Below are 25,072 nucleotides of genomic sequence, written 5' to 3'. Positions count from 1 at the left end.
CAATTACACATTTGTTCTCTTAATTGTTTTATTGGTAAGCTTCCCCTAGAAATATTTAAGTTTAAAAATGGCTGTGGCTTCCCTGGTGGCACAGTGGTTGAGAATCTGCCTGCCAATGCAGGGGACACGGGTTCGAGCCCTGGTCTGGGAAGATCCCACATGCCGCGGAGCAACTAGGCCCGTGAGCCACAATTACTGAGCCTGCGCGTCTGGAGCCTGTGCTCCGCAACAAGAGAGTCCGCAATAGTGAGAGGCCCGTGCACCGCGATGAAGAGTGGACTTGCCGCAACTAGAGAAAACCCTGGCACAGAAATGAAGACCCAACACAGCCATAAATAAATAAATAAATAATTTTTTTAAAAAATGGGTGATGCTAACTGTATACTCCATCCAAAATTTCTGACTTGTGCACATGAATATTATAACTGAGTATAAGGTAACTAAATAAAAAGATTTAAAATCTTCTCTTATGATGATAGAAGGAGCTTGAGGGAGGGGGATGGTGGGGATTCTTTTTTTCTCTTACGTAAGTTAAACTGGAAGTGTACCACAATGTTTTTCACCACAGAGTAGAGTCTAGAGACCCATTTTATTAACATAATTCTTCACTGATCTTTTCACACCAGAATGGAGAGAGATCTGTATTTCATCATTTGTTTTTTTGTTTTTTTTTTTTAAATTATTTATTTATTTATTTATTTTTGGCAGTGTTGGGTCTTCGTTTCTGTGCGAGGGCTTTCTCTAGTTGTCGCAAGTGGGGGCCACTCTTCATCATGGTGCGTGGGCCTCTCACTATCGAGGCCTCTCTTGTTGCGGAGCACAGGCTCCAGATGCGCAGGCTCAGTAGTTGTGGCTCACGGGCCCAGTTGCTCCGCGGCATGTGGGATCTTCCCAGACCAGGGCTCGAACCCGTGTCCCCTGCATTGGCAGGCGGACTCTCAACCACTGCGCCACCAGGGAAGCCCTGTATTTCATCATTTGGACTGCAGTCTCCTGACATCTTTGGCACACTTTAACCTTTAAAATGTTAGTTTTCACTTACCAAACAATAGTGACATTACATCTGTCAGGGGCTGAACTGAACTTGTGGTTTAGAATTATTACATTTTTTTCATTTTTATACCACTTAGGTAGTGAAGGGACTGCTTAAAATGAGACCAGGTTCATTTGGGTGTATGTTAGTAAGATGATTTTACAAGGCATTTGAGGGCATTGCGTACATTCAGGATTTCCTTTTCTTTGAAGATGTATTGATAACTACTTCTAGTCCAGGGGACCTCGGCAGGTGTTACAGCCGTAACTCACCACTTAAATGTCCATACAGGGTAGAGATGTCTTGCCAGTGCTGGAATCTCTTGACCACCACTCCCAACCTAGGGGAAATGCAGAATGAGGCAGAAAGAATGAAGGCTTTGGGCAAAAGGGGAGCAAATTGGCTTTTTCTCTCCCTGTGCCCTAATCAACTACAAGAAACAAACTGCATTTTAAATGGAAACCTTTACCTTAGCAAAAACATTGTGTTCTGTTTAATGAAGCCTTGCCAGTTTGGTTGCAGTTTTGAAATAAATGAGTGCGTTGCAGGGATGCCATGTGGGAAAAATATTTTCCTTTATTTTCTCTGGTGTAGGCAGGGGGAAAGGAGAGCAGCGTGTTATTATGGAAGTAATAGTAATTTGGATTTGTTCACGTGTTGCTTTGTGAGTGTCTCGTTGTTAGAATTTTGAATTAAAAAGTAAAACCAAAGTAAAAATCCCTCTTGAATAGAATAAAGCAACCTCTAAACTCATCAGGTGGGAGCTATTTAGGATTTAACAGTCTCTAAAATCACAGTGTTGGGAGGGTTTTGAATGGAGGTATGATTTTTTTGTCTCTAGTTTCCATGTAGGAAATGTTAGAAATTCTAGAATGTCAAGAGTGAACTTGAAGATTGGTGAGTGTAGGAAAGAATCATCTATCCCATGTGTTTTTGTAGAGTATTCATTATTATTTTTGAAAAATGTAAAGGAGATGCATAAATAGTGGGTTTATAGAGCATAAACTATACATTGAGAACACTTTAAAGCTCTTTCCATATGTGGGGTTTCTCTGTCTTACAAACAGATTCTTTAAAGCTGCACTGCCCAATATGGTAACCTCTAAGCACATGTGGCTACTGGACACTTGAAATGTCACTAATTAACTGGAACTGAACTTTTAAGTTGCTTTAATTTTAATTAAGCTAAATAAAAAACTGAAGCAGTGTAAAATTTTTCCATTAAACACAACTTTGTTGTTTCATTAGGACTACATTTCACTTTAATGAAGATTTAGCATCCAACTTGAGATGTGCTGTAAGTGTAAATTACACACCAGATTTCTGAGACTTAGAATTTAAAAAAAGAATATAAAACATCTCACTAATTTTTATATTGATAACATGTTGAAATGATGATATTTTGGTTATGTTGGGTAAATAAGATACTAATAAAATTAATATTTCAAAAATATAAAAGACCATGTAAGGCAGGAAGTGACACTAGTGGTACAGACAAATGCTGTGTGCAGAGATGGATGAAAAAATTGATAGCTGAGATAGTAATAGCTTCTTAGGTGGTAAGATTTCATTAAACCTTGAGGCGTGAGGGAAATGGGGAAAGACTAAGCGGGGGCTGAAGGAACAGCATTAGTGGAAGTGTGAAGGTAGTAAAGCACAAAGTGTGTTGGAGGGAGGGGATGGGGCAATATAAGTGGATTGGTCTTACCAAGAAAATGTTATAACAAAATTGTGCCACTGGGAATATGTGGCTTAGTATGACCCTAGGCCCAGAATAGAAAACCAAGGGACTATCCATCCTTAATGACATTTTAGTCCAAAGGGTCTTTTGAAATCAGTCTGTTCAAACTCCCACCTAATAAGGACAAACTCCCACCTAATATCTAGCCTCTGCTTGAATATTTCCAGAGATTGGTAATAGCTTGCTTCAAGAGACTGGTTACATCTCCACTTTTAGACAATCTTATTTGTTAGACTATTAAAAGACAGAATTATCTGCTTCCATATTTCTTCAATTCTTGGCCCTAGTTTGACCCTATGGTTCTGCTTTCTTTCATGTTATAACTCCAAATATTTGAAGATGGTAATCATGTCCATTTTTAGTCTTGTCTTCAGGCTAGACATCTCCAAGTAATTCAACCATTTCTTTTCTTTTTTTTTTTTTAAGAAAGTACTTGAACTGCGGGTTTTTTTAAATTTTTTAAATTTATTTTTATTTATTTATTTATGGCTGTGTTGGGTCTTTGTTTCTGTGCGAGGGCTTTCTCCAGTTGCGGCAAGCGGGGGCCGCTCTTCATCACGGTGCGTGGGCCTCTCACTATCGCGGCCTCTCTTGTCGCGGAGCACAGGCTCCAGACGCACAGGCTCAGTAGTTGTGGCGCACGGGCTTAGTTGCTCCACGGCATGTGGGATCTTCCCAGACCAGGTCTCGAACCCGTGTCCCCTGCATTAGCAGGCAGATTCTCAACCACTGCGCCACCAGGGAAGCCCTCTTTTCTTTTTTTTTTTTTTTTAATTTATTTTCTTTGGCTGCGTCAGGTCTTCGTCACAGCGTGCAGGATCTTCCTTGCGGTGCGGGCTCTTCGTTGTGGTATGCGGGTTCCAGAGCACGTGGGCTTTGTAGTTTGCAGCACATGGGCTCTCTTGCTGAGGCACGCGAGCTCAGTAGTCGTGGCATGTGGGCTTAGTTGCCCTGCGGCATGTGGGATCTTAGTTCCCTGGCCAGGGATTGAACCCACTTTCCCTGCATTGGAAGGTGGATTCTTTACCACTGGACCACCAGGGAAGTCCCTCAACCATTTCTTTTATGGTATTCCCTGGCTTCTCACCATCTTGGTCACTCTAGATACTTTCTTGTGTTTGTCAATGTCCTTTTGGAGGTATTTTAAATGTTTCAAATACTCCACATATAGTCTGAAGAGCAAGTTGCATTGGCACTGTTACCTACTTTTATCTGAACACTATGGCCTGGGAAAACAACATGTGACTCTTAGGTTTCTTAGCAGCCAGGTCAAACGGTCTTTTTATTGAGCTTTTGTTGACTAAAAACTTCAGGTCTTCATGTGAACTCACCAAGACAGGTTTTTTTCCCCTATTCTGTACTCTTTTTTTTTTTTTTTTTAATTTATTTATTTTTGGCTGTGTTGGGTCTTCGTTGCTGCATGCAGTCTTTCTCTAGTTGTGGCGAACGGGGCAGGGGGCTACTCTTCGTTGCGGTGCGCGGGCTTCTCATTGTGGTGGCTTCTCTTGTTGTGGAGCACGGGCTGTAGGTGCACGGGCTTCAGTAGTTGCATCACGCGGGCTCGGTAGTTGTGGCACACGGGCTTAATTGCTCCGCGGCATGTGGGATCTTCCCGGACCAGGGATCGAACCTGTGTCCCCTGCATTGGCAGGCGGATTCTTAACCACTGCGCCACCAGGGAAGCCCCCCCTATTCTGTACTCTTACTATGGATTACTTCAGCTTGCTAACCCTTAAAGTGTTTAAGGTAGCACATTTATCATCATTTTGTTGATTTCAGCTCATCTTCACAGCCCAGAGAATTCAGAATATTTTTTATTATATACATCTTCATTACTAACTCCCAGCTTTGAGTTGTCTGTAGATTTGTTTAGCATTTCGCCATGGTTCTTTTAGAAATGCTAAAGACAGGGCTGTTTGCAGGTTAACATTGCTCCATAATCTTTGAGAGTGGTATTTAACAACTGTGAATCTGTTAAATTATTGTCATCAAGCTCCTTGCTACTCAGACTGATCAGCAGCATCAGCATCACTTGGAGGCTTATTTAAAATGCACGCTCTCAGGCCTCACCCCCAACCTACTGAATCAGAATCTGTATTTTTACAAGATTTCCATATGATTTGTTTGTATGCTGAAGTTTGAGAAGCACTGATCTAGTCCACATTTCTCCATAACGAGAGGATGCAAAACCTTTTCAGACTCTGTACAGAAACCAAGCTAGACTAGCCAGCAGTATTATCCTGATGCCCCTATCAAAGAGTTTCTCAACCCTGACTGCACAATGGAATTACCTGTGGAATTTTTAAAATATCACTGTCTGGTTCGCCCCAGAGAAAGCTCCCCAGGTGATTTTAATGTGAGAATCTTGTAAAGCAAGTTGTATGTGAAAGAAAACTATGTAAAGCAAATGAGGTTAATTTGGCAGTGAATTCCACTTCTGGTGAACATATTTCTTCTACGTGTTTGCAATATATCTGATAGTCTATTGCAGAATTTCCCCCTAGGTTTCTCGTCAGATTTTGCTGTGCTATAGCTTATAGACGTCACTTTCTTTGAAGATTACATCATCTAGCATCTCTCCTGTTCTCTGTGATTTCTCAGAGATTATCATTGGAAATATTGCAGTTTTGGCTCTTGATTCTCTCTGAGAAATTTGGTTTTTTCCACTACTTCCAGTTGGAAGATGATTCTCCGTGTTGAATAAAATAGAAGTTGAGTGCCTCTACCTACCATCTTCTGTTAATATACCAACCCCCTCACATGCTTAGTACAAGACTCCATTCTTCTTTCAGATTTTGTTTTTCAAAGCCATTTTAAAAAATCTTTCCCATACTTTTGAAAGTTTCTGTTCCTGGTGGGCTTTAACCTCCCTGGCACTATTCTTAAGACTTTGTGCCATTCTTGTAACAGTCCTTGGTATGTGAGTTTTCTGTTATCTTTGGTTCATGTCCTTCAAATGTCAGAACTTATCAGATGTTTTTGCCTTCTTTGAAAGCTTTACATTTTTAAAGCCTTTCAGCCCTACTGAGTTGTATTTTTTTTTGAATTTTATCTTTTTATACAGCAGGTTCTTATTTGTTATCCATTTTATACATATTACTGTATACATATCAATCCCAATCTCCCAGTTCATCACACCACCACCACCCCACGCCACTTTCCCCCCTTGGTGTCCATACGTTTGTTCTCTGCATCTGTGTCTCTATTTCTGCCCTGCAAACCGGTTCATCCTGTACCATTTTTCTAGGTTCCACATATATGCATTAATATACGATATTTGTTTTTCTCTTTCTGATTTCGCTCTGTGTGACAGTCTCTAGATCCATTCACGTCTCTACAAATGACCCAATTTCGTTCCTTTTTAGGGCTGAGTAATGTTGCATTGTATATATGTACCACATTTTCTTTATCCATTCGTCTGTCGATGGGCATTTAGGTTGCTTCCATGACCTGGCTATTGTAAATAGTGCTGCAGTGAACATTGGGGTGCATGTATCTTTTAGAATTATGGTTTTTGCTGGGTATATGCCCAATAGTGGGATTGTTGGGTCATATGGTAATACTATTTTTAGCTTTTTAAGGAACCTCCATACTGTTCTCCATAGTGGCTGTATCAATTTACATTCCCACCAACAGTGCAAGAGGGTTCCCTTTTCTCCACACCCTCTCCAACATTTGTTGTTTGTAGATTTTCTGATGATGCCCATTCTAACTGGTGTGAGGTGATACCTCATTGTAGTTTTGGCTTGCATTTCTCTAATAACTAGTGATGTTGAGCACCTTTTCATGTGCTTCTTGGCCATCTGTATATCTTCCTTGGAGAAATGTCTATTTAGGTCTTCTCCCCTTTTTTTATAATCTTTTTTTTTTGGCTGTGTTTTGGGTCTTCGTTTCTGTGCGAGGGCTTTCTCCCGTTGCAGCGAGCAGGGGCCATTCTTCATCGCGGTGCGCGGGCCTCTCACTGTCGTGGCCTCTCGTTGTGGAGCACGGGCTCCAGACGTGCAGGCTCAGTAGTAGTTGTGGCTCACGGAGCCAGTTGCTCCGTGGCATGTGGGATCTTCCCAGACCAGGGCTCGAGCCCATGTCCCCTGCATTGGCAGGCAGACTCTCAACCACTGTGCCACCAGGGAAGCCCCTCTCCCCTTTTTTTGATTGGGTTGTTTGTTTCTTTAATATTGAGCTGCATGAGCTGTTTATGTATTTTGGAGATTAACCCTTTGTCCGTTGATTCGTTGGCAAATATTTTCCCCTATTCTGAGGGTTGTCTTTTCATCTTGTTTGTAGTTTGCTGTGCAAAAGGTTTTAAGTTTCATTAGGTCCCATTTGGTTGTTTTTGTTTTTATTTCCATTACTCTAGGAGGTGGGTCAATAAAGATCTTGCTGTGATTTATGTCAGAGTGTTCTTCCTGTTTTCCTCTAAGAGTTTTATAGTGTCCGGTCTTACACTTAGGTCTCTAATCCATTTTGAGTTTATTTTTGTGTATGGTGTTAAGGAGTGTTCTAATATCATTCTTTTACATGTAGCTGTCCAGTTTTCCCAGCACCACTTATTGAAGAGGCTGTCTTTTCTCCATTGTATATCCTTGCCTCCTTTGTCATAGATTAGTTGATCATAGGTGCGTGGGTTTTTCTCTGGTCTTTCTATCCTTTTCCATTGATCCATATTTCTGTTTTTGTGCCAGTACCATATTGTCTTGATTACTGAAGCTTTGTAGTATAGTGTGAAGTCAGGGAGTCTGATTCCCCCAGCTCCGTTTTTTTCCCTCAAGACTGCTTTGGTTATTCAGGGTCTCTTGTGTCTGCATACAAATATTAAGATTTTTTGTTCTAGTTCTGTGAAAGATGCCATGGGTAGTTTGATAGGGATTGCATTGAATCTGTAGATTGCTTTGGGTAGTATATTCATTTTCACAATGTTGTTTCTTTCAATCCAAGAACATGGTATATCTCTCCATCTGTTTGTATCATCTTTAATTTCTTTCATCAGTGTCTTATAGTTTTCTGCATTCAGGTCTTTTGTCTCCTTAGGTAGGTTTATTCCTAGGTATTTTGTTCTTTTTCTTGGCAGTGGTAAATGGGGGTGTTTCCTTAATTTCTCTTTCAGATTTTTCATTATCAGTGTACAGGAATGCAAGAGATTTCTGTGCATTAATTTTGTATCCTGCCACTTTACCAAATTCATTGATTAGCTCTAGTAGTTTTCTGGTGGCATCTTGAGGATTCTCTATGTATCGTATCACGTCATCTGCAAACAGTGACAGTTTTCTTCTTTTCCAATTTGTATTCCTTTTATTTCTTTTTCTTCTCTGATTGCCGTTGCTCAGACTTCCAAAACTATGTTGAATAATAGCGGTGAGAGTGGACATCCTTGTCTTGTTCCTGACCTTAGAGGAAATGCTTTCAGTTTTTCATCATTGAGAATGATGTTTGCTGTGGGTTTGTCATATATGGCCTTTATTTTGTTGAGGTAGGTTCCCTCTATGCCCACTTTCTGGAGAGTTTTTATCATAAATGGGTGTTGAATTTTGTCAAAAGCTTTTTCTGCATCTATTGAGATGATCATATGGTTTTTATTCTTCAGTTTGTTAATATGGTGTATCACATTGATTGATTTGCGTATATTGAAGAATCCTTGCATCCCTGGGATAAATCCCACTTGATCGTGGTGTATGATCCTTTTAATGTGTTGTTGGATTCTGTTTGCTAGTATTTTGTTGAGGATTTTTGCATCTATATTCATCAGTGATATTGGTCTGTAATTTTCCTTTTTTGTAGTATCTGTGTCTGGTTTTGGTATCAGGGTGATGGTGGCCCCATAGAATGAGTTTGGGAGTGTTGCTTCCTCTGCAATTTTTTGCAAGAGTTTGAGAAGGATGGATGTTAGCTCTTCTCTAAATGTTTGATAGAATTCACCTGTGAAGCCAGCTGGTCCTGGACTTTTGTTTGTTGGAAGGTTTTTAATCACAGTTTCAATTTCATTACTTGTGATTGGTCTGTTCATATTTTCTATTTCTTCCTGGTTCAGTCTTGGAAGGTTATATCTTTCTAAGAACTTGTTCATTTCTTCCAGGTTGTCCATTTTATTGGCATAGAGTTGCTTGTAGTAGTCTCTTAGGTTGCTTTGTATTTCTGCGGTGTCTGTTGTAACTTCTCCTTTTTCATTTCTAATTTTATTGATTTGAGTCCTCTCCCTCTTTTTCTTGATGAGTCTGGCTAATGGTTTATCAATTTTGTTTATCTTCTCAAAGAACCAGCTTTTAGTTCTGTTGACCTTTGCTGTTGTTTCCTTCATTTCTTTTTCATTTATTTCTGAACTGATCTTTATGATTTCTTTCCTTCTGCTAATTTTGGGTTTTGTTTGTTCTTCTTCCTCTAGTTCCTTTAGGTGTAAGGTTAGATTGTTTATTTGAGATTTTTCTTGTTTCTTGAGGTAGGCTTGTATTGCTATAAACTTCCCGCTTAGAATTGCTTTTGCTGCATCCCATAGGTTTTGGATCATCGTGTTTTCATTGTCATTTGTCTCTAGGTATTTTTTGATTTCCTCTTTGATTTCTCTAGTGAGCTCTTGGTTATTTAGTAACGTATTGTTTAGCCTCCATGTATTTGTGTTTTTTACGTTTTTTTCCCTGTAATTGATTTCTAATCTTACAGCGTTGTGGTCAGAAAAGATGCTTGATATGATTTCAGTTTTCTTAAATTTACTGAGGCTTGATTTGTGACCCTAGATGTGGTCTATCCTGGGGAATGTTCCATGTGCACTTGAGAAGAAAGTGTTGTAATCTCCTGTTTTTGGATGGAATGTCCTATAAATGTTAATTTAATCTATCTCGTCTGTTGTGTCATTTAGACCTTGTGTTTCCTTATTTATTTTCATTTTGGATGATCTGTCCATTGGTGTAAGTGAGGTGTTAAAGTCCCCCACTATTATCGTGTTACTGTCAATTTCCTCTTTTATGGCTGTTAGCAGTTGCCTTATGTATTGAGGTGCTCCTTTGTTGGGTGCATATATATTTATAATTGTTATATCTTCTTCTTGGATTGATCCCTTGATCGTTATGTAGTGTCCTTCCTTGTCTCTTGTAACATTCTTTATTTTAAAGTCTATTTTATCTGATATGAGTATTGCTACTCCAGCTTTCTTTTGATTTCCAGTTGCATGGGATATCTTTTTCCCTCCCCTCACTTTCAGTCTGTATATGTCCCAGGTCTGAAGTGGGTCTCTTGTAGACAGCATATATATGGGTCTTGTTTTTGTATCCATTCAGTGAGCCTGAGTCTTTTGGTTGGAGCATTTAATCCATTCACATTTAAGGTAATTATCGATATGTTATCCCTCCCTTCCCTCCCTCCTCTTTTTTCACTGACTTGAGTCTTTCCTTGACCTCCCAGGCTAAGCTTATAGCTTCTTTCTCTGTTTAGGAGGTTGGACTAGACCTCTAATGACCCTTCCTGCCCAGAGATGCTATGCTCTTTAGTGTCTTTTGTGTGTGTGTGCTGAAAACAGCTTCATTGACTCAGGCATCCTTAATCACTGTGCTCCTGGGATCTGGCTCCATTTTCTTAATTGTTATGGGTTTGTTTTTGTAGGTCCTTTTCTTCTCATGTGTTTCCCACTTAGAGAAGTTCCTTTAGCATTTGTCATAGAGCTGGTTTGGTGGTGCTGAATTCTCTTTGCTTTTGTTTGTCTGTAAAGCTTTTGATTTCTCCATCGAATCTGAATGAGATCCTTGCTGGGTAGAGTAATCTTGGTTGTAGGTTCTTCCCTTTCATCACATTAAATATATCATGCCACTCCCTTGTGGCTTGTAGAGTTTCTGCTGAGAAAGCAGCTGTTAACCTTGTGGAAGTTCCCTTGTATGTTTTTTGTCATTTTTCCTTTGTTGCTTTTAATAATTTTTCTTTGTCTTTAATTTTTGTCAGTTTGATTACTATGTGTCTCGGCATGTTTCTCCTTGTGTTTATCCTGCCTGGGACTCTTTGCGGTTCCTGGACTTGGGTGGCTATTTCCTGTCCCATGTTAGGGAAGTTTTCAACTGTAATCTCTTTAAATATTTTCTCAGGTCCTTTCTCTCTCTCTTCTCCTTCTGGGACCCCTATAATGCGAATGTTCTTGTGTTTAATGTTGTCCCAGAGGTCTGTTAGGCTGTCTTCATTTCTTTTCATTCTTTTTTCTTTATTCTGTTCCGCACCAGTGAATTCCACCCTTCTGTCTTCCAGGTCACTTATCCATTCTTTTGCCTCAGTTATTCTGCTATTGATTCCTTCTAGTGTATTCTTCATTTCAGTTATTGTATTGTTCATCTCTGTTTGTTTGTTCTTTAATTCTTCTAGGTGTTTGTTCTTTAATTCTTCTGGGTCTTTTTAAAGCATTTCTTGCATCTTCTCGTTCTTTGCCTCCATTCTTTTTCTGAGGTCCTGGATCATCTTCACTGTCATTATTCTGAATTCTTTTTCTGGAAGGTTATCTATGTCCACTTCTTTTAATTGTTTTTCTGGGGTTTTATCTTGTTCCTTCATCTGGTTCATAGCCCTCTGCCTTTTCATCCTGTCTATCTTTCTGTGAATGTGTTTTTTGTTCCACAGGCTGCAGGACTGTAGTTCTTTTTGCTTCTGCTCCTGAGTTGTACTTTTTATAAATTATTTTCAGGACTATTTATTGATCCTTCACAAGTGGACTTTGTCATGTTGTTAGTGTTCAGAATATTAACTGCTTAATATTAGCCAAATGTGGTTTTCTTTGGTTTGAGAAATTATGGCTGAACTTTTTCCTTTGTGCTTTTCTGTATTTTTAAAAATTAGCTGTGTGCTATTACCAATACTAAGTTGTTACTTAGGTACATGTGGGACATTTTGGCTTCCTTTTGTTTGTTTCTTTGATTGCCTGGCCCATATAACTTTTATGAGTGTTTTATTTAAGCTCTTGACTTCTAGTCTTCTTAAAGTTTCAAGTTATTATGAAAACAGTATCTTTCAGAAATTTATATAGTTTATTCTTACCAAAAGTAAGGAATCTTAGTTATGAGGTTAGGAAACTCCAAAAATATTGCATCTCCCTCTCCTTCTTTGACATATTTATCTTATTTGTTTAAACAATGATAGAGTAGTTCTAAAAATAATGATCTAAGAGAGACAATGGGGAGAGCTAGGTGTGCCCATGTACAGCCTAAAATTTGTTTAGACTCATCAGACAGGTAGAGAGGCTTCTTTGTTTTTATATCTGAAAGATGGTTTGTTTTTATTTTTCTCTAGTATTGACTTGTAAACATCCAGATACTTCATGTGTTGTGTGTGGGATTAAATCCTAGTACCAATATAGATTACCTCTTTTCTACAGATCGGATTTTCATATGTTTATGGAATTAACTTTTATTTTGTCAATGTGAACTTCAATAAGGTCAATCTGAGGTTGGAAGGAAAAGAATTAGAGAATGAAATTTTTTGTTTGGATTCTTCTCTTAGTTTAGTTTTTGGATATATGTTCTTTCTTTTTAATTTTGTTTTCAGTTTTAGAAATTTCTATTGACATTTCCTCATACTCACTGATTATTTCCTCAGCCATGTCCAGTCTACTACTGAGCTCATCAAATATATTGTTTTTTTCTTTTAAGTGGGAAGCAGCCACATAGCACAGGGAGATCAGCTCGGTGCTTTGTGACCACCTAGAGGGGTGGGAGGGAGACGCAAGAGGGAGGGGATATGGGGATATATGTATACATATAGCTGATTCACTTTGTTATACAGCAGAAACTAACACACCATTGTATAACAATTATACTCCAATAAAGATGTTTAAAAAAAAAAAAAAGTGTTGGCTAGTTTCATGTACTATCCCAGAGCGGGGGTTGGCAAACTTTCTGTAGAAGTCCAGATAGTAAATTTTTTTCACTTTGCTAATCACAATTGAGCATATTACATAGTTATTTATTTAAAAACAGAGAAACCAAATTTCCACAAAGTTTTTCTTGATAAAACTCACAATGTAATAATAATTGAGTACAGTGTTTTGTAATATAGGTCTACTAATGAGAAGAATGGTATTCTTTTGCTGGCGGAGGGGTAACATTTTGCTTAATTGGTTCTAAACGTACTCCTTTTCAAAATCATTTGCAGATGTTCATTTAGTGTTTTCTGACTTGAAGTGAGATTTTACATATTTCATCTTTGAAAATGTCTATTCACACATATAGGTAGGTCTTGCTCTCTAATCAGTACACAAGCATAGAATTTTAATGAAGTATATTCACCCCTTAGAAGGTGTTTGTCGAATTTTTCATTAGATTCTTCTCTAGATATTTACTTTTTGGCAAGCATATCATTAGACTGCGGAGTCATCACTTTCAGTTGAAGGCTAGGTGGAAGCTCCTCAGTTACACAGTTAAGTGGATTTTGAAACAAGGAAATTTCCTTTGTACTTGCATTGAGGTCCAAAAAACACTTCTGGAATTGTAGTTTGTGCTTAGAAAATATATCTGCTACAGTTTCTATAGGAATGGAGCTCTCATTTCTTTGATAGCACAAGAAGTGCATAAAGCAGCTTGACATTGTGATTCCAGTGTTAGTTATTGTTGAAATGACTTTACTGTAGTATAAGATTTACATATTATCTAAGCACTGTAATTTTAGGTTGAGTTCATTCAGAAACATTATGAAGTCTTCAGAAAAAGCTAATTTCCCAAGCCATTCCTTGTTTGGTAATAGTAACTGAGAGTAGTTCCTTTCATTCAGAAACAAATCTAATCTTGGACCTGGGTACAACAAATCACAGTAAAACTTTACCAGTGCTAAGCCATCAAAATGAGCACCTGGTAGAGCAAGTCAGGATATTCAGCTTCTATTTCTGACAAAAATTCATGGAACTCACTATGTTTAAGTCCACTGTAGTGAAGTTCACCGTTGACATTACTGGTTCAATAATGATAGATACAAATATTTTTTACAAACTACCTATAACTGCTATATAATGAATAACCATAGACTTTAAACACCTTACATTTTCATAGGCATTGTAAATTTGTCCAAGTAGGTCTACACTTTTTTTTTAACCACTGTTTCAGTTGTAACACATCTTAGCAGATTCCACTTCATGTTGTGCTGAATTAGTGTTTCTCAGCTTCTTTGAAAATATTATCACCTGTAGTTGTTCCATGCAAACTCTTCATAGAGGCCACTTCTGTAGTTACTTCAAACTCCTCAAATAATCAATGCTTGACTCCTTGAATAAACAGCTGAATAGTATCAGTTATATTTGTCAGCTCATCAAGAACCAAGGAAAACCACTGGAAATCATTTGCTCCCTTGTTTTTCACTTGATTATTGACATATCCCAGTATCCTCAACTTTCTGAGCAACTGTTCTCATCAAAAGGCTAATAATCTTAAACAAGTTTATTTTCTGTGGACACGTTGCTTTAGCTTCTGCAGTCAAACACAGTTTAACTAACACATCATCGACAAATGGCTTTGCTTGCTTAGCCAACAAATGAGCCACTTGGAAACTTACTTTGGTTGAAGCCTCATTTTTTATTTTTGTGAGGAAATATTTTGTGATGAGATACTTTGTTTTAAATTTTTTAATTTTTCAGACTGTAGCTTTCCTGTGAATTGGGAATATTGTGATGAGTGCTTAGTCTGATAATATTAATGTATATTTTATTTTAGCACAGTTTTAGCGCTGTTGCATTATAAATATTACCTTTGCCATCTAATAACAAAATAATCCATATTCCACTGCACCTTTAGGCATTTGAAGTCCATTTTCTCTTCATTTAATATGATGAGTGTGCATTGGTAATTTAAAAAATGTCACAGTGTGGTGATAAGCATGGCACTTGAAATGCTGTCAAGTTATAATTGCATCGCTGCAACTTATAGTGCACAGATCGCCAGTGCAAAGTAGTGCGAGTGCCACATACAGTCTTGGTCACAACTACTCAGCTCTGCCATTATAGCATGAAGCAGCCATAGAAAACATGTAAGTGAATGTGTATGGCTGTATTCCAATAAAACTTGAACACTGAAATTTGGATTTCATATAATTTTCACACATCACAGAATATTCTCTTAAAAAAACATTTAAAGGTGTAAAAATCATTCTTAGATCTCAAGGAGAAAAAAATAGGCACCAGGGCTAAATTTGGCCCATGGGCCATAGTTTGCCAACCCCTGACCTAGTCTTTTCGTAGTATAACAGTGCTTTTCAGGAGTTTTTCTGTTATGAAATTTCATTCATATGAGGTCTTAAAATCCACGTCTGGACCTGCATTCTGGATTTTCGCATAACTAAAACTGTTCTATAGAATACATACTGACTTCTGTTTTCAAGATTGATCTCCTTTCTCCTTTTAGATAATTTTCCACTTGTTCATCAAGATGGAAAGCTCAGATTCTAACGATAAAGGAAGCGGTGATCAGTCTGCAGCACAGCGCCGAAGTCAGATGGACCGATTGGATCGGGAAGAAGCTTTCTATCAATTTGTAAATAACCTCAGTGAAGAAGATTATAGGCTTATGAGGGATAACAATTTGCTAGGCACCCCAGGTATGCAATGTGTAGTTTAAGGATTTATATATGTAAATTGCTGGTCTTAAAAAAAAAAAAAGGAAACCTGTATTTTAAAAAAATGTTTCTTTAGCCATTATGAAGTATGATTTTAATACAAGGGATGTAGAGTGACATTAACTGCTGTACTTATTACATGATTTTGTTCACTCATATTTGGAATTATCCTATGTCAGGTTTTTTAGTTAGGAATTATATTATGAATTTATAATGAGCTAATAAATTCAAGAGAGTGGACCTGAACAATCTTTTTGCTATTTCTCTTTATATAACTTACTAGACATTAGTAGTCTTGAGGAGCTAATGGGAACTTCAGTTCTTAGGACAGACTTACTCTGTCATAATCAACCAGAGCTAGCCTTGGGTAAAATAGTCAATTATTCAGAACTTTGTGCTTGGCTATTCTCCTTTGCTTGATTAGGTTCCATTTGATTCTAGTTAAAATTCATTATCTCCCTTCCTCCTTGTTTCTCTTTAATTCTGTTAACCTTTGAGTGATTCCTTAAATTTTAAAAGGTAAGGTGTTAGTTAGCATGGCTCTTATAAGAGGGAGTGCATTTTGAGGCAACAGTACCAGATTTGAGTCAGAATGCCAAAGTTGGCATTCTCGCCCTGCCATATATTAATTAACACGTCAGTCTCTCACTCAGTCTGAGTTTCATTGTTTTAAAATGCAGATAATATCTGCCTCCCAGAGTTGCAGTTTTAAACGATGAGATACTGTATGCAAAAGCATTTTGTAAACTGGAAAGAAATGTGAATAAATGTAAGTTGTAATATCATGCTCTCAAATAGTTGAATTTTACCCAGGTTTCCTACTCACTCTCTGGTTGTCATCTCAGATGGATAAGTCATTGTTTTTTATTCATAATTTGGCAAACATTTTAAACTATTTTAGGTGAAAGTACTGAGGAAGAGTTGCTGAGAAGACTACAACAAATTAAAGAGGGCCCACCACCACAAAACTCAGATGAAAATAGAGGTAAATTTTGCTTGGGGGTGGGGGGGAGGGGTGGAGGATGGAATGGATAAGGAGCTTCCTAATGATAAATGTCAGCCAAAGATAATCTAGCAATGGCACAAATTAATTTGGTGCTAAGTAACTGCTCATAAAAGCAACTGGCATTTTCTTGATATTTGGTGAGAATGTTAACTTTTTTTTTTCTGCTTCACCTTTGGGTTTTTTGTGTTAATTGGAACATAGTGAGGAATGGCCTATTTTAAATGTGATTTTTTTTTCTTGATTTTCCACCTCCATTGAAGTTTCCCCCTACCTACTGTATCATTCCTTCCTTATAAACATGAGTTCCTCACCAGCAGAAAGACATGTTGCATTCTCTAATCTGATGGTTCTCAGTGGGGTATAATTTTGCCCCCTAGGGGACATTGGCAATGCCTGGAGACATTTTTGGTTGTCATGACTGGGGGTTTGCTATTGGTATCTAGTGGGTGGAGGTCAGGGATGCTGCTAAACATCCTAAAATGCACAGCACAGCCCCCACAACAAAGACTTATCTGGCTCAAAATATAAATAGTCCCACTGTTGAGAAATCTTGCTCTTACCTCGGGTCTGGTGTTTCTCCCTCAATGTGAAATAGGGAATTTGACTAACATAAGAAGCCATGATAACAGTTAGGTTCTCGAATGTGCCATTATATGTACTGTGCTAGCTTCAGACTATTTACTTGGTCTGATCTCCAATTTCATGTTAATTTAAAATCTTGGTAACGTGAAGAAGTATTCAAATACTTTTAAACCTGTAAATCTTGTTTATATTTTTGCAGTGACTAAAGCAGTCTTGTATTTTTAAATGTCCCATATTATCAAAGGCACTTAAGTCAAGAGCCTAAAGAAATGTAGACTAATGAAAATTTGACAAAAAAATGTAATTTGAACTAAAATATTAGCCCTGTACCTTAACTGGTGTTTACCTTGGTTGATTACATTAGTGTTGACAGTGGACTGAAAAAATGTTGTCATCTGACAGTCCACAGTGGTATGTTAGGCTCTGTATATGATGAAGTGCTAAAAATAGAGTTCTTCCCAGTTCCCTTTTTTTAAAAAAAAATTCCCTAAATTTCTCTACGATTAGCTTGCTCTTTTAAAATGGAATTGAAACTTTCCTGCTTTTACTGCAAATCAATGCAGTACGGTTTACAAAAATCTGTAAATGTGAAATCTGTTCAGAATCTTTGTTCTTTTTTTCTAATATGAAGTTTCTGAGTACTCTTGCATGATTTCCTAATTTTAATAGTTCCTTTTTCTTCCTCTCTTCCCTCCCTTTTTTAAAAACAGGTGGAGACTCTTCAGATGATGTGTCTAATGGTGACTCTATAATAGACTGGCTTAACTCCGTCAGACAAACTGGAAATACGACAAGAAGTGGGCAAAGAGGAAACCAATCTTGGAGAGCAGTGAGCCGGACTAATCCAAACAGCGGTGATTTCAGATTCAGTTTAGAGATCAATGTTAACCGTAATAATGGGAGCCAAAATCCAGAGAATGAAAATGAGCTATCTGCAAGACGTTCTAGTGGAGAAAGTATGGACAACAACAGCCAAAGGCAAGTGGAAAATCCACGATCTGAATCAACATCTGCAAGGCCACCCAGATCAGAACGAAATTCAACTGAATCATTAACAGGAGAAGCCCCACCTACCAGAGGTCAGAGAAGGGCAAGAAGTAGGAGCCCAGACCATCGGAGAACCCGAGCAAGAGCTGAAAGAAGTAGATCACCTCTGCATCCAATGAGTGAAATTCCACGAAGATCTCATCATAGTATCTCATCTCAGACTTTTGAGCATCCTTTGGTAAATGAGACTGAGGGAAGTTCTAGAACCCGGCACCACGTGACATTGAGACAGCAAATAAGTGGACCTGACTTGCTAAGTAGAGGTCTCTTTGCAGCTTCTGGAACCAGAAATGCCTCACAAGGAGCAGGGTCTTCAGATACAACTGGCAATGGTGAATCTACAGGATCAGGCCAGAGACCTCCAACCATAGTCCTTGATCTTCAAGTAAGAAGAGTTCGTCCTGGAGAATATCGGCAGAGAGATAGCATAGCTAGCAGAACTCGGTCAAGGTCTCAGACGCCAAACAACACCGTCACTTACGAAAGTGAACGAGGAGGTTTTAGGCGTACGTTTTCACGTTCTGAGCGAGCAGGTGTGAGAACCTATGTCAGTACCATCAGAATTCCAATTCGTAGAATCTTAAATACTGGTTTAAGTGAGACTACATCTGTTGCAATTCAGACCATGTTAAGGCAGATAATGACAGGTTTTGGTGAGTTAAGCTACTTTATGTACAGTGATAGTGATTCAGAGCCTAGTGGCTCAGTCTCGAGTCGAAATATGGAAAGGTCAGAGTCACGGAATGGAAGAGGGGGTTCTGGTGGTAGTAGCAGTTCTGGTTCGAGTTCCAGTTCAAGTTCCAGTTCAAGTTCCAGTTCTAGTTCCAGTTCCAGTCCTAGTTCCAGTTCCAGTGGTGAAAGTTCAGAGACTAGCTCAGAGGTATTTGAAGGCAGTAATGAAGGAAGCTCATCATCAGGCTCATCAGGTGCCAGGCGAGAGGGTCGACACAGGGCCCCAGTAACATTTGATGAAAGTGGCTCTTTGCCCTTCCTTAGTCTGGCTCAGTTTTTCCTCTTAAATGAGGATGATGATGACCAACCTAGAGGACTCACCAAAGAACAGATTGACAACTTGGCAATGAGAAGTTTTGGTGAAAACGATGCATTAAAAACCTGTAGTGTTTGCATTACAGAATACACAGAAGGCAACAAACTTCGTAAACTACCTTGTTCCCATGAGTACCATGTCCACTGCATCGATCGCTGGTTATCTGAGAATTCTACTTGTCCTATATGTCGCAGAGCAGTCTTAGCTTCAGGCAACAGAGAAAGCGTTGTGTGATTAAGGTCTGAACTCTCAGCTATGTAGCTGGTATAGTGATGGGCAAACAGGAATCACTTGCTTTATGTCCACTTTTTGAGTGGTGCTTAAATGTAAAGTAGCAACCTGAATTGAGTCATTGCTTTCTGAATGAATTGTCCTTTCTCTAATTTCTGTTCCAGAATAAAAGGAAATATTTAAAAAGCAACGTTTTAGGACATAAAAATCTGATTTCAGTATCAGTAATTGTTATTACTGATGATTTATCATATATAGTTGTCAGTTTCTCCTTTGTTATCTTAAAAGATCTGCCTTAGCAATGGCTTTTATCTGTTTCATGTTGATCTTTAAAGTTTCCTATGCCATAGGAAAGAGGGGCGAAGGAAATTCCCAGTTTAGACTAAGTTACAGTACATGTTTCCTAAGTGATTGCTTAAAGCTATACTGTTCCCAGTTATTAGTTGGCACAAATTCACCTACATTCTGAATATCATTTGTTCACCTTTCAGACAAGGTGATATTGGACATGTCAGTGTAAATAACACTAAGGTTAGGATCTTCTAAGTGTATAACTGTCTCCTAAGCCCATCACTGTGGCACACTGTAGAGTGAGCTTATAGTTTAATTGAGATATTTATCTTGTGGAAATATTAAAAAAAAAAAAGCCTATGCTTGTGTAAGTGAAAAAAAATCACATTCATTTGTTTAAAAATGTAAAGCTATTTTGTAGAGGCTCAGTACTTTTCCAATGCACTGTTGTATTAATGCGTTAAAAATTGTAAAGTACCATGCTTAGAAATGAAAAAACTGCTTTTTGTGAGCCAACATAGTAAAAAACACACCAAACAAAGTACAAAGCTGCTTTTGTAAGTGTGTAGATGTAAGAGCAGAACATATCTATGATATTTAATGTACGTGAACAGCTACTGTGACATGCAAAGGAAAGGACAGAGTGCAGAATTGAACTGCATTGAAGATCAGTGGAAATTGTTTATTTTAACTTGGATTTAGGCAGGAAATGAAAGACAGGAGGAGTAAAGAAAACTGCTTGGAAGAACTTAAACTTTTCATGAAGACAGTAGTCATACAGATGTGAGTGAACTGGTTTCATATGGTGAGATCCTGGACACAGTATTCTACTTGAGCAGATGACGCAAATTTGGCAGAGCTTTGGTTTAAGGAAAACAAACCACTAGCCCTTAGCACAAGTTACACTGATGTTTTTTACAAGACTGCTCCTCAAAAAAAAACCCAAAAAGCAAAAGATGGAGGAGAGAGACTATAAACCACTTTTAGCATAGGAATTGAAGTTGGTGCAGATGTATGTACTAATAGGAAAGTCTCAAATTTGCATTGTTTTCGAGATTTGTCATTCAAGGTACCGGTGCCCACTTGTTTAATGTTTTGTTACTATCTCTAACACAGACCTAACATCTCACATTTAAAGACAAGGTGAAGAATTAAGGGATTTTTATTCTTTGTGGAAAGTGAGTCGTGTTGGGTTATTTGAAATTGAAGTTTTAAATGTGCTGCCCATATTTGAAGTTGAGAATGCTGACTCACAAATCTATGGGATATGCACTTTATGTTGTTTCCTTAGTAAGCTTTGTGAAGAACCCCAGTACTCTTGCCAACTTTCTCTTGAGGCTCGTTGGGGTTAGGATTAGTCTGACTGTGGAGGACTGTCTTTGTTTTTCTGGGAAAAGCTAATGGGCCCAAAGAGGGATTGAACACATCCTTGGCCTTTAACAAAGTGAGCTAATTACCCAGGCCTAGTCAGATACTCTACAAAATAAACAAGTCTGCTTTAGAAATTATCTGGCCACCTTAACTGTTATCAACTCAGCTGTAAAGATTATTTCAAAGCTCATTCTTTCATATTTTCCTCTGGCTTTCAATCCTACCTAAGTATCAAGGAAATTGTAAATATGGTAGTTGTTTACTAAGGATATGTACTGCTCTTGCAAGGAAATAATGTCCAAACAAAGCTTCACTTATTTTTTTTTAATGTAAGCAGATTCCACTGTTTATGGCGCTTATGGTAATACATTTTATCTTTTTAAAAAAATTGTCCATGTAAAAGTCAGGATTCCTTTATATTTGTGAGCCATGTCTCCTTTCCTAAGGGTGTATTCTTTGGTTTTCAGATCTGCAGGGTATTCCTGATTGGCTAAAAACAAACCCAGTTTCCTCTTGGTATAAAATGTCCCATTCTTATATAGGGGTGTTCATTTTAAATAGTTTAAAAACAACTGCATCGCATTCTAAGCATAAAAGAAAGTTATTAACCAGGTACCTTCCTAACCTCCCAAGATGTATTTTACTCATTTGTGAAGTATTAAAGAGGTAACTCATGCAGAATGCTGGTTATGAATGTAGATATTGAAACTATTCATAAACACTGGAAATAGAATTTTAAGTTTTTAGCCTTCAGTAGGATGCACATATTGGACATGTGCATGTGGAAACCTTTTTCAGTAGCACTCATTAATTTCCATTGGATTGTGTAGAATGGATGCAAATATTTTAGTGGAATTTGCTACTTGATTTTTTTTTTTTGCAAGGTCCATGACCAATATGTACTTACTAGTATGGACATTGAAGACAAGGTCATTTGTAGGTGTCAGATGTACATTGGAGAACAAAAATCTTTTTTCCCACCAGCATCCAAACACCTCTGTTCTCTTGAGGAAGCATTTTCTTGCAAAAGACTTTACATTTCATTTTGTATCTTTGCACTTTTTCTTTATTACAGGAAGGTTCTGTCTTGAGGACCTAGTTTGAACTTCATGCAGTAATAGGAACAAGAAAATCAATGTTGGGATTACATTGTTCAAGGCATAGGGAAAAGTACTAAAAATGGAATTTCCTTGAATATTTCAGATTATTTTTTAAAATTCACTTACTAGTCTGAAACATTTGAGGTGTTACGTTTAACTCCAAGCAGTTGACATGATTGAGATTAGTACTAAAAACAAAATTGAACAAGTTAGCTTTAAAGTTTGCAGACTTTATCTGTAGCAACACTAGAAGATGAGCCATATTCTTAATTTGGAATATTTGCTCTAAAAAGAACACATTAGTTATACCTCAGTGGTGTTGATGGAGGTGGGGATTGAGAAAAGTGTTCACATTAGTGTTGGAGTATAGGTAATCAGTTGTACAGTTAACAATGACAAAAAACGTTTAGCACCAGGATTTTATATATATATGTATGTGTGTGTATATATATATATGTATAAAATCTCTAAAAACATGATTGTTGGAGTTCATCCAAACTTTAAGATTAGGAAACTATTATCTATAAGTGTTACCTCAAGTAATTTTTTTTCCCTGGGAAAACATGTTCATTCCGTGCCAAGTATTCTCTCCTAGTGTCCGTGTCTCAAATTATATTTATGAAGGGTTATCACTTAATATACTTTGTATTTAATCACCTGCTTCCCAGATGTCCACGACATAAAATGGGTCAAGCATCAGCCATAACTTTTGGCAGTTCGCAAAATACCCATGTGATAAGGAGGTGAATGGCCATTTTTACAGCTTGCTAGAATACAGTGGCACCTTGTGGTTGTTGTTGATACTTTTAAAGATGGAGGATATTTTTATTCCTCCCTTTACTCCACCCCATTTCTTTGTTGTTTTGTGAACGAAAAATACTTGTAATCTGCCTTATTTGAGTTTTTAAGTTTTACCGTACTGGCTTCCCTGTCAAATGTATTACCAATATTAAATACATAGAAGCCACGTTTGCAGGGCACTTTTATTGTCTTATAAGACTATGCTGATTGCTACTTTCTAAAGTATTCTGTACCTTAGTAATGCAAGAGACTGATAAGGCACATGTTAAAGTGTCAGGCGTTTTTTCCCCCTTAGTATAATTCTTCAGTGTGTGTAATATTCAGTAACAGTGTTGTAATTCATTGAGTTAACGAGTAAATTGTGCGCTTTTGAAAAAACATTTGAAAATGTAAGTCAACTTATAACATGCTTCATTTGGAAAATTAAAGTGCAAGGTCCAAGTAACTAGTATTTCAGTTATTTTTAAATCAGATTTTTAATAAGCAACTAAGAAATAGCTGTGAGTTACGTACCTGCCCTTTACAATTTTTAGCATTCTGAAATGAGTTCTTAACTGGAACATTTCTAAAATACTAATATTCCCAACAAGTAAGCAATCTCACTTGATTTAAGTAACTCCATTTTGTATCTAAAATACAGTATAGAATTGAGCTGTTACTGAGCTGTTGGACTCTCAAGGAATAACAAGTTTGTATCAGTTTTACAATTATTTTCATGTCTACATAGGTATTTTAATTCAAATTTGGAGAAAATAGGCACACCCTTCAACACTCAGAGATACTTATTTTTGATTAGGATTTGTTTACTAAAGACCCCCAAGCTGCTTTATAGTTACTTAGATTGAGTGATATTTTAAAGACATGCAGTGAAAGTGAACCCCATCATACCACTGTGCCTAGTTATTTCAGGGTTCCTCTATCAGTTCCTCATCTTGCAGATTTATCCTAATACCAAGGTATGGCTGAACCAGCTGTCCAGCCTTAACTCTTTTGAGTGCCCCTTTGCTAACGTTCTTTTAACTGAGTGATTTGTGTTTTAACTGTCCAATGTTTGGATTTTACCTCTTGATGGCTCCATTTGTCCCTGGTGCTGCTTTTAAAGATGTAGGGCCATGTGATCAGGTATCAAGTTGAGTAGGTACGCAATTGGCCTGGTTATGTATCTGTGCCTGTTTTATCTTCTCCCAGGAAGAGCTGCTTTGGTATAGATGTTTACTTAGATTCAGATAAAGAACTGGGCAGCGATTTTGGAAAGCTTTCTGAAGCCTATAAGAACCTGAGGGGATTTGGAGGGGGAACAGTAACAAAGGCTGCCTTTATGTCTTTGAACATGAAGCACATAAATGTATGTTCTGTAAAGACTAAAGTGATTGTTATACCAGGGCTTCCTGACCTCTGGGAGAGACTTTCAAAAAAGCAGAAAGGAGCACAAAGTGAAGTGAATTTGGTTGGTTTGCTTTATCTGGTTTCTCATTTTCTTTCAATTTAAACCTGAACACAACACCCTTCTCCAAAATCTATCCAGCAGACTCCTGGTTGGGAAGCCCTGTGTTAAATTTTGAGAATGTACCCAGTTTCCTTTTTTTTTTTTTTTTTTTTGTACAGTGCTTTACATCTGCTAAAAGTTAACTTGTTTAATGCAAAACAAGACCTTGAAGGGTCAGTCATACTAAAGCTGGTTTGATTATTAATAGTTATCTTTTAGGAAGAAGCTTTTTCCCTATGTAAGATGTCATACTGCAGATTTAAAATATAGACTATCAATAAAATGCATGAAGTGATCATTTGTGCTTGATCATCTCTCCTTGGGTTTTTCTTTTAAAAGGGGAATCTGATAAAGGTTCTGTTGCTCACACCAATGTCAGATGTGGTTTTTAGAATCAAGTAGAATTACAGTGCAACCTTGATTTTGATTCCCCTCAGTGTGGGCAGGTACTGGTTTATGGAATATAACTTCCGTATCATGTAATTTAATGGCTTAATCTTTCAGTGGTAAAATAAAAGATTAAACTCTATTCCTATATAAGAATCCGGGAAAGATTTATGTAAACGACATTTTAAGTAGGTGCATCTTTGCTGTTTCTTGTATTCTCCCCATTGCCCTGCCCACTCCCTTGCTTGATCTCTGTAAATACAAAAACTTGTCTAGGTGTGCATGTGTGCTCACGCAGCTTTTGTCTTCCATCCCTACTTCCAGTCTCTTAAACATGTTGCCTAAACCACTAAGAGTCTTTGTGTCTAAGTAGGTCATCACATTCTGATACCT

The 25,072-nt window shown here is 37.7% G+C and overlaps 1 protein-coding gene across 2 annotated transcripts in view; it reads left to right on the top strand.

The window, feature by feature from the left end:
* Positions 1 to 24,817, top strand: part of RLIM (ring finger protein, LIM domain interacting) — a 32,109-nt gene extending 7,292 nt beyond the window's left edge. For both annotated transcript variants that reach the window (XM_068533373.1, XM_068533374.1), the window contains 3 exons: positions 15,119 to 15,311; positions 16,231 to 16,314; positions 17,628 to 24,817. In XM_068533373.1, the coding sequence (XP_068389474.1) occupies positions 15,143 to 15,311; positions 16,231 to 16,314; positions 17,628 to 19,246 (1,872 nt within the window). In that variant the 5' untranslated portion in view covers positions 15,119 to 15,142 and the 3' untranslated portion in view covers positions 19,247 to 24,817. The remainder of the gene's footprint in view (positions 1 to 15,118; positions 15,312 to 16,230; positions 16,315 to 17,627) is intronic.
* Positions 24,818 to 25,072: the final 255 nt, after the last annotated feature.

Source organism: Eschrichtius robustus, chromosome X, assembly GCF_028021215.1.
Source record: "Eschrichtius robustus isolate mEscRob2 chromosome X, mEscRob2.pri, whole genome shotgun sequence".
NCBI classification, from domain to species: Eukaryota; Metazoa; Chordata; class Mammalia; order Artiodactyla; family Eschrichtiidae; genus Eschrichtius; species Eschrichtius robustus.
The sequence above is the reverse complement of the archived record's forward strand: the minus strand, read 5'-3'. Positions and strand labels throughout refer to the sequence as shown.